General features: G+C 52.6%; 2 protein-coding genes across 2 annotated transcripts; both read right to left on the reverse strand.

Annotated features, from left to right (window-relative positions):
• Positions 1-149: 149 nt before the first annotated feature.
• On the reverse strand, positions 150-7387 carry LOC120669919 (acyl-CoA-binding domain-containing protein 1-like). The gene is made up of 4 exons (XM_039949822.1): positions 7187-7387; positions 6380-6497; positions 700-762; positions 150-608 (listed from the first exon to the last, which is right to left on the reverse strand). The coding sequence occupies exons 1-4, from the start codon at positions 7196-7198 to the stop codon at positions 523-525; spliced, it is 279 nt and encodes a 92-aa protein (XP_039805756.1). The 5' UTR covers positions 7199-7387; the 3' UTR covers positions 150-522.
• Positions 7388-7588: 201 nt separating this feature from the next.
• LOC120669918 (superoxide dismutase [Fe] 1, chloroplastic-like) lies at positions 7589-10232 on the reverse strand. Its single transcript, XM_039949821.1, has 8 exons — positions 10014-10232; positions 9352-9570; positions 9086-9280; positions 8840-9011; positions 8617-8735; positions 8501-8527; positions 8387-8410; positions 7589-8306 (listed from the first exon to the last, which is right to left on the reverse strand). The coding sequence occupies exons 1-8, from the start codon at positions 10173-10175 to the stop codon at positions 8109-8111; spliced, it is 1116 nt and encodes a 371-aa protein (XP_039805755.1). The 5' UTR covers positions 10176-10232; the 3' UTR covers positions 7589-8108.
• Positions 10233-12393: the final 2161 nt, after the last annotated feature.

Below are 12393 nucleotides of genomic sequence, written 5' to 3' on the forward strand. Positions count from 1 at the left end.
ATCTGTTGGGGGGCTAGCCAAATCGGCCGCCCGACCTTTTGCGGCACAAATAAGCTTTCTTTTATCATCTTTGCCTTTCTTGCTTTGGAAGGACAAAACTTCACTGAAAACAACAAACAAAGTGCCTAATTAGATAAAGATCTGCATCGTATAGGAGTATCAATAATTCAATATTATTGAGGATACAGTCAGATGCGTGCCCAACAACATGAAAGACATATCCTGAACTTTTGCAGCAATACCAATCGGTCCTGCAGATGCAGAAACATGGCTGCAGACTCGTACTGTACTCATGGGCATGAAAATGCGGGTGCAGAAATAACAGATTTTGAAGATCCATATGGTGATGAGCTGAGACAGCATCCATTTGTTTTCACATGAGTTTTGCAGCCTTAAACGACACTGAACATCCATGACGACGAACAATTACATGTATAGATGAAACCTGGAGCCATCTGACAGATAACAATGTTTATTACTTATTGATGCACGCAGCACTATGGATGGTGGTGTTTTCGTGGCCTAGGAAGTGGATGCAGCAGCAGCCTCCTCCAGCAGCTGCTTCACCTTGGTGATGTAATCAGTCATCGCTTCCTCCTTGGACTTCCCTGTTCAGACAAAAGTGGCAAAGGATGTGTAAGAGTTAATTGGGAATTCGGTCCGAGAGACATTGCACATATGGAACAAGTCTCAACAAACCTTCCACGGCCTTCCAAGCATCCCATTTAGCTTTGCCTTTCAGGTCGTAGAAGGCAGGACGCCCTGACAGATAAAACAGGATGGTTCAGTGTGACTGATTGATATACTAGCCAAAAGCTAATTCAGCTTTCTTCAGGGAAAAAAATGGTGTACAAATGCGTGCTTTGAGGTGGACCATATCACTCGTTGTGGTGCAATCCTTTTTCCTTGAAACAAAAGGCTAATCACAATCTAAAGAATTGATCTTTTCGAAGAGAGTAATCTGATGAATTGCATTACTATTGAGGAAGCTTGTGAGAATAGAGAGGTACAGAGGAGCTTGCAGACTGAGCCTCATAAAATTTGGGAATCCCTAAATATCTTGAATCTCACTTCATATCATGGAGACTGAAGAATTGCACGTTAACAAAATCAAAAGGTTACTTGGTATGCAAGCTACTCCAGTATTCATGAAAAATCAACCGCAATTTCCAAGAGCTAACTTATTTTCGACATCACACTCTATAAGTTACAAGGTGCTCCATGAAAATATCCATGGGTCTCCATGTCAGCGTGGCTAATTGTATGTGTGTAGAACGGGTCTTCCGTTATTCAGCTAAGGCTCGCGTCCGCGTCCTGCGTCCACGCTCCGCGTCTTGCGCCATGATCCGTAGCTCCCGGCCACTACACCGGCCGTTAGCATGGAGTCTGTTGTACACTGCAGCACATGTATATGTACCTCTGTGAAAGCTAATACAAGTGCGCATTGCTCTCCAAACTCTTTCATGGTACCAATCGCCTTTCCATCCTGATTCGTGCGCCATGGCCAGCTCCATCTCTGATGATGATGATCTCGTGAACCCCTTCACTCCCCGCTCCATAGCCATCTCGGCGACCACGGCGCAGCTCATCAACATCCACTCTCACGTCCCGGTGACTCTGGATCTCGGCGACTCCAAGTTCGGCACCTGGCGAACCTACTTCAACATCGCCTTCCGCAAGTTCGGCTTGGTCGACCACGTCGACGGCACCACCGACGCCCGCCTCATGCGTGCCAATGCCGAGTGGTCGCAGATCGACGTTTGCATCGTCTCGTGGCTTTACGCCACACTCTCCTCCAGCCTCCTCTCCGCCATCATCCACCCTGAGCATGATGCCTACCGCGCCTGGACAGACATCTGCGACCAGTTCCTCGACAATGTCCTCCAGCGCACTGTCCAGGTGCGCCAGGAGTTCCACGCCCTTTCCCAGGGTGATCTGCCGGTGGCTGCCTACTGCGGCGAACTCAAGGTCCTTGCCGACAAACTGCGCGATCTCGGATCGCCCATGCCCGACCATGACCTCGTCGTCGGCCTCCTCGGTGGTCTGAACGACAAGTTCGCCCACTGCGTTTCCACCATGTCCGCTTCCCGGCCGCCGATGACCTTTCGCCAGGCACAGTCCTTCCTCCTCCAGGAGGAGACCTACATCACCAACTGGGCGAAGAAGGCAGCGTCCACCGCTCTCCTCGCTACAGCGCGATCCGCCGGCATCTCCACCAACACCCCCGTCACCGGATCCTCCGCTGCGTCCCCAGCCAACCCCACCACCGGTTCTTCCGATCGCCCTCGGAAGCGCAAGAAGCAAGTGGGACGTACTGCTGGTCCAACCGGAGGCCACTCCGCAGGCCAAACCGCCGCCGCCGCTCCACGCGCTCCACCCATGGTCTCCTGGGTGAACCCCTGGACTGGTCTCGTTCAAGCGTGGCCGCTCAGTCAGCTGCCCAGCACTCCGCCATCTGCTGGTGTTCTCGGCGCCCGTTCGGGTGCGGCGCCTCAGCAATCTCTGGTGGCTCAGCACACTCCGGCCGGCGCTCTGCCACCGGCCCTCTACCAGGCCCTCGCTGGTCTGTCTCTTCAGTCTGCCCCGCCAAGCGCCACCGACTGGCTGTTTGACACCGGCGCCTCGACGCACATGGCGGGCCACTCCGGTATGCTCTCTTCCACTGTTCCATCTTCTTCTCGCATAATCGTTGGCAATGGTGCTTCCCTCCCAGTGCACTGTGCTGGTGATGCCACCGTACCCACTTCCTCTTCCCCCCTTCTTCTTCGTGATGTCCTTGTTTCTCCCTCTTTAATTCAGAATCTCGTTTCTGTCCGTCAACTCACGCGTGATAATTCAGTTTCTGTTGAGTTTGACCCTTTCGGTTTTTCCATCAATGATCTGCACAGCAGGAAGGTTCTTCTCCGCAGTGACAGCGCCGGCGATCTCTACCCTCTCCGCTCAGCCGCTGCGACCACCGCTCATGGCTTCCATGTCTCGGTCGACCTTTGGCATGCACGGTTGGGGCACCCCGGCAGCCCTGTTTTAGCACGCATTTTACAATCTTTTGATTTCGATTGTACGCCCACAAATAAGCATTCATGTACTTCTTGCCGAGTCGGCAAACATGTTCGCAAACCATTTAGTGCATCATCCACAATTTCCCCTTATCCTTTCTGTCTCCTTCACTGTGATGTATGGACCTCACCGGTGCTGAGCAGCTCCGGTCTCCAATACTACCTCGCCGTGCTCGACGATTACTCTCACTACGTCTGGACCTTCCCTCTGCGGCGCAAGTCTGATGTCGTCCCCACTCTTGTCGCCTTTCACGCGTTTGTGCAGACTCAGTTCGGTCTACCCATCTTGGCATTCCAGACAGACAACGGCAAGGAGTTCGACAATGCCGCTTTCCGATCCTTCCTCGCCACGCGCGGCATCGTTTTCTGTCTCACCTGCCCTTACACGTCTCCACAGAATGGCCGCGCCGAGCGTATTCTGCGCACACTGAATGCTAGCGTTCGCACGATGCTCCTCCATGCCGCCATGCCGCCCACATTCTGGCCTGATGCTCTGCAGACCGCTGCCTACCTCCTCAATCGTCGGCCTTGCACTCCTCGCAATCACGCCACTCCATATCTCCTCTTGTTTGGGCAACAACCAGAATACACTCATCTTCGTGTCTTCGGTTGTAGGTGTTTTCCCAATACCACTGCCACAGCACCGCACAAACTTGCACCACGCTCCATCCCGTGCATCTTCCTTGGGTACCCGGATAATACCAAAGGCTATCGGTGCTACGATCCCTCCACGCGGCGTGTACTAACCTCCAGACACGTCATTTTCGACGAGCTGGTTTTTCCTTTTCGCCAGGTGCAGTCTCCACCCTCGACGCCACCGAAAGTCCCACGCGCCCACGTCGACCAGGTTCCGGTCTTCGTAACCCCGCGCACTCCGTCCGGTCTGGCGCCCCAAGCGACAACCAGCACGTCGCCACGAACGCCGCCACCAGCCTCGGGCGTTCAGCTCTCCGCAGAGCCGGCACAGTCACCACCGGGCTCCGTTCGCCAGTCTCCAGCGGCCCTGAGTCCGCCGCCAGTGCACTCGTCCTCGACCCCGACCGGTGCTCCGCTCGGCACTCCAACCGCCCACGGCGCGCCCGACGCTCCAACCTTGCCCGGTGCTCCACTTGGTGCTCCGACCTCGCCCGGCACTCCGCCTGGTGCTCCATCTTCGCCTGGCGCTCCGCTCGGCAATCCAACCGCGAGCTCGCCCACGTCGACGACGGAACCTACCCCGCCTGTGCCTCCCGCTCCTTCACACCCGATGGTCACGCGGTTCAAGGCTGGCATCGTCCGGCCCAATCCGCGCTACGCCAACGTCGCCACCACAGACCAGGTACCACACACCGTGCGTGCCGCTCTTCGGGATCCCGCCTGGCTTGCAGCCATGCAGGATGAGTACCGTGCGCTTCAGGCCAACGGCACCTGGGAGCTTGTTCCCCGGCCTCATGGTGCTCACGTCATCAGCGGCAAGTGGATCTTCAAGAACAAGCTCGCCGCCGATGGTTCCCTCGAGCGTCACAAAGCTCGATGGGTTGTGCGTGGCTTCTTCCAACGCCCGGGCCTCGATTTCGATCAGACCTTCTCACCGGTCGTCAAGCCCGCAACAATTCGGACCGTGCTGCATCTTGCCGCGGCGCGCGACTGGCCCGTACATCAACTTGACGTCAAGAACGCCTTTCTCCATGGCGATCTGACAGAGCAAGTGTACTGCCAACAGCCCGCCGGCTTCGTCGACCCAAAGCACCCCGACGCCGTCTGCCTACTGCGCAAGTCCCTTTACGGACTCAAGCAGGCGCCAAGAGCCTGGTTCCAGCGTTTCGCCACACACCTGCAGCGCCTCGGCTTCATCTCCTCCAAGTCCGATAGCTCACTGTTTGTCCTCCACCGCGGCTCCGACGTCGCGCACCTGCTGTTGTACGTCGACGACATCATCCTTGCTGCATCCTCTCCACAGTTCCTGCAGCGCATCGTCGATCAACTTCGCCAAGAGTTTGCGATGAAGGACCTCGGCCCGGTACACTTCTTCCTCGGCATTCAGGTTCGCACTTCCGAGGGATTCTTTCTCTCGCAAGAGCAGTATGCCGACGACATCCTCGAACGTGCCAGCCTGCTGGACTGCAAGCCGGTGCCCACGCCTGTCGACACCAAGGCCAAGCTCCCAAGCGCCATTGGACAACCAGTGGCTGATGCAACCTTCTACCGCAGCATCATTGGCGCCCTCCAGTATCTCACACTGACGCGGCCCGACATCACCTACGCCGTTCAGCAAGCATGTATTCATATGCATGACTCGCGCGACGCTCACTGGACCTTCGTCAAGCGAATTCTCCGGTACATCCGTGGCTCAGCACGCAAGGGGCTTCAACTCCGGCGGTCGACAACGCCTCAGCTCGTCGCCTACTCCGATGCGGACTGGGCGGGCTGCCCGGACATGCGGCGCTCCACCTCGGGGTTCTGTGTGTTCCTTGGTGACTCGCTCGTCTCGTGGTCGTCCAAGAGACAGGCTGTGGTGTCGCCCTCCAGCACGGAGGCGGAGTATCGAGGTGTGGCCAATGTCACTGCTGAGTGCTACTGGCTTCGGCATCTCCTTGGCGAATTGCAGGTACCCGTCGACAAGGCCACCATCGTCTATGTGACAACATCTCCGCAGTCTACCTCTCGACGGATCCAGTGCATCATGGACGCACCAAGCATGTGGAGCTCGACGTGCATTTTGTCCGGGAGAAAGTCGCTGTTGGTTCCGTCCGCGTCATGCACGTCCCAACTGGACAGCAGCTCGCCGACATCATGACGAAGGGGCTGCCAACGGCACAATTCGAAGACTTTCGATCCAGTTTGAGCATTGTAGACGACGCACAAACTGCGGGGGGGTGTCAGCGTGGCTAATTGCATGTGTGTAGAACGGGTCTTCCGTTATTCAGCTAAGGCTCGCGTCCGCGTCCTGCGTCCACGCTCCGCGTCTCGCGTCCGCATCCTGCGTCCACGCTCCGCGCTCCGCGTCTTGCGCCATGATCCGTAGCTCCCAGCCACTACGCCGGCCGTTAGCATGGAGTCTGTTGTACACTGCAGCACATGTATATGTACCTCTGTGAAAGCTAATACAAGTGCGCATTGCTCTCCAAACTCTTTCACTCCACACATCAAGCATGGAATCCATGACATAATCAAGCACACCATAAGAAAAACAAGCCTGCTGCCAGTGAAATAATGTTTTTCAGTGTTCAATCAGCATGAGAAACGCTGAACATTGCAGCAGCTTAGGCAAGACAGCATGTGAGTAAAATTTGAAATCTTGTAACATCTGAGCAGTAAGAGATTAAAAAAAAAGGCATACATACCAGTGTTGACATCACCAACGGTTGCTTGCTTGTAGAGCCCGTAGAGGATCAGCTTGTTCTCATCTGTAGTGGAGTCAGGCAAGGTCTTGGCCTTCTCCGCGTGCTCCTCAAATTCCTCCTGTCAAAACAAAAACAAACACACACACACACACACACACACACACAGAGAGAGAGAGAGAGCTGGTCAGGAAAGTTTTTTCTTTTCTTTTTGGAACTTGGAAGCGAAGCCGGTAGGTTAACAACCAGCCTACCGGCAGAATTTTCTATTTTCTTTTCTTTTATTGGTCTACCGACAGAGTTGATTAGCAAAGTTTTCATCACTGTGCGAGCAGTAACAAAACGGCGCTAGTTTGCATTAGAGGGAGAATCGAACCGATCACCATGCTCTAGCTTTGCAAGCAGTAACAGTACTGTGCTGCCAGCTTGCACAAGGGGGGATGATAGAGGAGAGGCAAAATACTTTGTGTAGATTTTTATGCACGCAGTAGATAGATCATAGATGCTACAGTTTTCAGAGCCAAGGTAAACAGACTGATAAAGGCAGCAAAGGAGGGTGTTTCAATTTCGCTGCAACGCTCTGAAACCTGAACCACGTGCAAAACCGATCAGTAAGTATTCAGCGCGCTCTACCAGCCAACTACATACATACATGCAGGGACAAACCACAGACAGCACAAGAAGCATACTACTCGGTCGAATCAGGGCAATCGTGAATTCCACCACAGAATCAATCTAGCGCGCGCGTCAGCTCGGCCGATTCCAAGAAGAGAAACACTGAAGCAGCTGCTTGGAGTAGGGGATTCGTACCTGCAGACCCATGCCGACGGCGGGCGCTGCTGCTCTCGTCCCTCGCTTCTTTCCAATTCCAGTCGATTGCTTCGAGGGGACGGATGGATGGATGCGGGGGCGGGAGGTCCCAAGGCCCCCGGCTGATATATGCGCAGCGCAAGGGATGAGGAAAGGGATGATCTTCTCGAACAGGGTCTCCCACTTGGACTTATTTACCAACTGGTCTTATGGTGTGGCGTGCTGGGCCTTGCCTGGCCTGGAGCTGGCCCGGCAGGTTCGGCCCGTTGGCCCACCCCATCGGTTGCAGACAGACAGACAGAGGGGCGACGGCTGCAGTTAGCTAAACAATGTAATTATGGTTATATGGGATCCAAACAATGAGGCACTTCCAGGTCATCGATTACATATGCCATATAGAGATGATGAAGTGAAAACAATGTAATATTTGAAGGCTGTGTACGCTAAACCGTAGAGGCCGGAAAATTCCATCATCTAAAAGAAAATATATGCCCCTTAACAAATGGGAACATTCTCACAGGTGAGGTGATGGTGACAACAAATTTATCTAGAGACTGCACTAAGAGCACCCTGCAGTCTTGGTTCGTCAACCAAAGGTTCAGAACGTCTACCATTGTCACTCGCATCCCACAAGGAAAGGAATAGTGAGCAAAACAAAGTGCTTTCTATCCTACCTCTAACCTAATCCTCGTTCTTACAAAATTTAGCCCCACCTGTGCAGTACTGAGGGTGTCATCCGCAGTGTGCGCACGCAAACTCTGAAGACTGTCACAGGCAAAAGGTTGATCGCGTTCTCCAGTGGTCTGCCCTACAGAGTCAGTCCGTCCCCATCTTTGCGGATCAATTCAGCTACACAGGGACCGAGATGCACCTCATCTACCAGCTACATTGCCATGCATCCGCAGGACTGCTGCAGGCAACTTCATGGTCTCCTTGCCTCTTGCGGCTTAGCTCTAATCTGGCCACTCGCCTGAGCCAATTGTCGTTTCTTCAGAATTCTCTTCTTGAGATGCCCATCTCTTTCTACCGCCCGTTGTATGGCTTTTGTTAGCCTCGACTCAACTGCTTCCCACGACACAAGCTTCTCTATGACCGCGTCAACGTAATCAGCCCTTCGATCCTGCAAGGATGTAAAGAAAGACAAACCAAGTCAGAGAAAAATGCCTTACTTAACTACTGATGAAGCTGTAAGCATCTAACCTCGTAATCCAGGTAGTATGCATGCTGTTCGCAGAAGTGAAGAGAATTGTTAGTAAAGGTGTATTTTTAGGAAAAAGAAATAAGGTAAAGGAACATATGTTGCATCATCCGTACCTCCCAAACATCAATGGCAAGGAGCGGCTGCCAAAGAAATGGATTCATGAGACTCCTATGGATATACTAGTCATGATGATGCAAGGGAGGAAAGTTGCAGACTTAAAGATACTCACAGAGTGGCCCCAAACAAGAGGGTTGATGGCATTTGGAGTCTTTGAGATTACCAGCCTACCATAATTGTCAGATGGGATTGGACTTCTTGATTTCACATATGGCAACTTGCTTCCTTTGTCTACAAGCAGTTATTAGGAAAGAGTTCATGCTCATCACACCAACATGCGCAAGCTAAATATTAGAACAGTGAAGGTAAGAGGCAAGGTCGTTAGCATCACTTACAAGAAAGCCAAACCCATCCAGAACCAAACTGAGTCAGTGCAGCATCCATGAATAGTTGGATCATGTGCTCATAGGAGCCAAAGTCTCTATTAATAAACTTCAGAAGCCGTTCCGGTGGTTTGCCCCCACCACCAGGTTTCATGGATCGCCAATAAAAATCATGGTTCCATACCTAAAAAACATGGCCAAGAATTAGGCACTTGAAGTATACACAAGTCAGCAAAGATGCACTGTATGCAATGGTACCTGGGCAGCATGGAAGAAGGGAGGATGAGGCTGCTCCCTGCCCTCGTTGAAAGAGGACAGCATCATCTGCCCCAGTGGCATGCCTTCCCACTCACTGCCACCGATCATGCTGTTGAGCCTATCCACATGCATCTGCTGATGAACACCCCAGTGCTGCTGAACCGTCTCCTTGCTTATGTATGGCTCCAGAGCATCCTACATTACCATATCTGTCCATCATCCCATTTGGCTACTAACCTTAGCAAATTGACACCCTGAGTACTTACAAAAGGATAAGGAAGTGGCTGCTGCTTTATCCACTCAACATCCTCAGGTTCATCTTCGGTATCACCATCAGAACCAATAGTGTCATTAGCGGTAGCCTCAAGGTCTGTTTCACTTTCATCATCAGTAGCATCACCATCCACAGTATCATCCTCAGTCACGACATTTGCGTCATTGGCACAATGAAATACTGTCCGGTTCCATCTACCTGTCCTCTCTCCCTGACCAAAAGCATTCACTCTATCACATCAAATCAAACATGCAATCAAGTAGGCGAGGCCTCCTTGACCCAAAAATGATATAGTTGACATGAAGAGAGTGTTGCAGGTCCTAATAATTTTACAGTTGAAGATGGCGGTAGTCTTCTTCTGACACACACACAGAGATAGAAAATGTTGTGGCTAACCTACTTGTTTGACATTGGAGATGAACTCAACCAGATTTCAAAAAAAGACCTGTTAATGCACTGATTAACATCACAAGAATAAAGTAAATATTGTTGCACACAAGAAAACAAGAACCACTTCCCTGTTCTGACAAGACGCTAACCACACAATACTAAACGCAATAGACCACAGATAACCAAGCACGGACTACGTCTCAAATGGAGCTACCAACTGGTGAATGCCAAGACAAGAAGGGGACGGGGGAAACACACACTCACCCCAGCACCTCCTCTCCGTAGGAGGACGAGGCGGCGGCCACGCCGTCGGGGGTCGCCACCGGCTCGCTGGGTGAAGGATGCGGCGGCGGAGCTGCAGTTGGAGGCGGCGACGGGACCGAGAGAGGGGCCGCCGCCCACTCCCACCAGCACGGTGGACGCCATGGAGTCGCTCCGCTTGCGCAGGGGAAGCCTCCAGCTGCGAGGCAAGACGAGATGAGGCGGACGGAGAGGGAGGGGATAAGCGGCCGCGCCGGGGATTGGGCTCAAACTGACCGTGGGCTTTGGTCCTCACCATGGACGCTACTGGGCCTCACTTTAGTATATAGGCCCGTCTAATGAATTCATTTCGTTTTTTTAGGAATTCATTTTGTTTTCGGTTGTATTTAGAGTCATGGTTTTAAATAGCCGGCTATAGCCCCGCTGTACCTCCGCTGCTCCGCTATAGCCTTTTTAGATGACTCCCGCTACGCTATTTGTATTTGTGTCGCTATGGCAACTATGGACACTAAATTGCGCTATAGCTGTGTTAAATGGCATAGCTTTAGCGTCGCTATAGCCTTATCCTTAACTCAGTGCTATTGTTTTGGTATTTTGAATAACTTAATATTTGATTGTATGAATTTTATTGTATTGTCAACTTAAGTAATGTTCCCGTAGCTCTAGAAATATAGTTATATTTATGAAATTCACTAATTACTCTATTTTTGTGCATCTATTACTTGTATTTTTTATGATTTAATAGTAAACTGCTATTTGGCATAGCCCGCTATAGCCTCCGCTATAGCCTTTTAGCCTCGAAAAAAAACATACCACTATTTGCCATAGTCCACTATTTAAAACCATATTTAGAGTCATTTATTTGTATACTCTTATACAAGTTGGTCGTTAGCTCCATACCCCTAAAAAATTTAGTCGCAATTCTATATCTTTACAAGAACTTTTGTTTATCCCTAATACTCTTTCATCTATATTATGTTAATAACAAAATTCTGACAGGTAGAATCTACCAATAAAAAAAATGTCCATGTTACTCTGATCCATCCATTAATTACTCCGTGCTTACTCCTGCTCGTTCCAATTTTCTCACGAGTCGCGAACAGGAGTGCTGAGCCGCGGCGAGCGGGTGCCGGGCGCTGCCACCGCCAGGACAGCCGCGGCCGCCGGGGCCGCCGCCCTCGCGCTGGGCCGCTGCCGGGCGCAGCCACCATCGCGCGAGGCTGCTGCTGGGCGCCGCAGCCCAGGAGCCACGGCCGCCGGGCGCCGCCGCCAACGCCCTCGCGCGGGGCCGTTGCCGGGCACCGCCGCCGCCGGGACCGCAGCCGCCCTTCCTCAGCCCCTGACGCTGGAAATGGTTGCGGCACTTTGTAGTCGCCTTTCTCGCCGACCTCCACGAGACGCTTCATCCAGCCGTCGATGGTGGCGGCCATGGGCTCCGTTGGTCTCGCAATCGAGCACGAGCTGCAGTCCCCCCGCGACCCTGCCCAGCGTCCTGGATCCCTGCATGCCAGATGCCACCGCAAGTTTCTGTATAAGCTTGCATGCGTCATGAGGAAGGAAGCTCTAATCATAGCTGGTATACAAGGAAGTGAGGGTAATCAAGCTAATAATAACCAAGTATACTAGCTGATTTGAAAGGATGGAGCCCAGAGAATCAAATCGGTCTGGCAACAGGAGCGCTGCCTGCGTGGCCTGCAGGCTGCGGCTCTTGGCCCGCGATTCGTTTGCAGCTTCGCGGGCGCAAACAGCAGGTTCCTCCGCCAGGAGTGGGCGTCGTCACCGGAATCGAATGCCGCCGCCGTCTAGAGCGGGCGTCGTCCCCGAGATCGAGTGCCATAGCCACCTCGGGCGGGCGCTGCATGGAGGCGCTCTCATGGGCTATGCAGGCCGTGGCGGACATCGCGGGCTTGCCTGCGAAAGCCCACTTACAAAAGCAGGCCTCTGCAGATGCTCACGAGGCCGAATTTCGCAGGTGGATTTGGCAGAATTGCAGGTGGGCCTGCGCCCACTTGCATCCGGACGCTCGCGGTCTGCTGGGCCAGGAGTTGATGTGGCAGGGAAAGTAGAAGAGGTGCCGCCGTCCGCCGAGCGAGGCACTGGCCATCCGGTATCCAGCACCTCCCATACAAAGGGCAAAATAGTCTTTCTACAACTCCGTTTGACACTGTTAGTCTGAATGGGCACATAGGTAAATAAAAGTTCACATGACGGTATAGAGGTGCGACTAAAGTTTTTAGAGGTATAAAGATAACGACCAACTTATTACATAAGGGTAAAGGGTAGACAGGTAAATGACCAACTTACCACTGCCACTATGTCTCCTATCCTCTACGCCATGACGATTACTAGACTCGTAAATCTTTTTAGGTTTCTAAATTTTTTT

The sequence above is a fragment of the Panicum virgatum genome, chromosome 4N, assembly GCF_016808335.1.
Source record: "Panicum virgatum strain AP13 chromosome 4N, P.virgatum_v5, whole genome shotgun sequence".
NCBI lineage: Eukaryota > Viridiplantae > Streptophyta > Magnoliopsida > Poales > Poaceae > Panicum > Panicum virgatum.

Bases quoted from the DNA above. Each gene is read 5' to 3' on its own strand.
- LOC120669919 (XM_039949822.1), bottom strand. The intron at 763-6,379 runs GTATGTATGCCT...TTTATCTGTCAG, and splicing joins CGTTGGTGATGTCAACACTG to GGCGTCCTGCCTTCTACGAC. The intron at 609-699 runs GTTTGTTGAGAC...TTGTCTGAACAG, and splicing joins TGCTTGGAAGGCCGTGGAAG to GGAAGTCCAAGGAGGAAGCG.
- LOC120669918 (XM_039949821.1), bottom strand. From the start codon at position 10,175: ATGGCGTCCACCGTGCTGGTGGGAGTGGGCGGCGGCCCCTCTCTCGGT. The intron at 8,736-8,839 runs GTAAGTGATGCT...AACTGCTTGTAG, and splicing joins TGGATGGGTTTGGCTTTCTT to ACAAAGGAAGCAAGTTGCCA. The intron at 8,411-8,500 runs GTACGGATGATG...TTCTGCGAACAG, and splicing joins TTGCCATTGATGTTTGGGAG to CATGCATACTACCTGGATTA.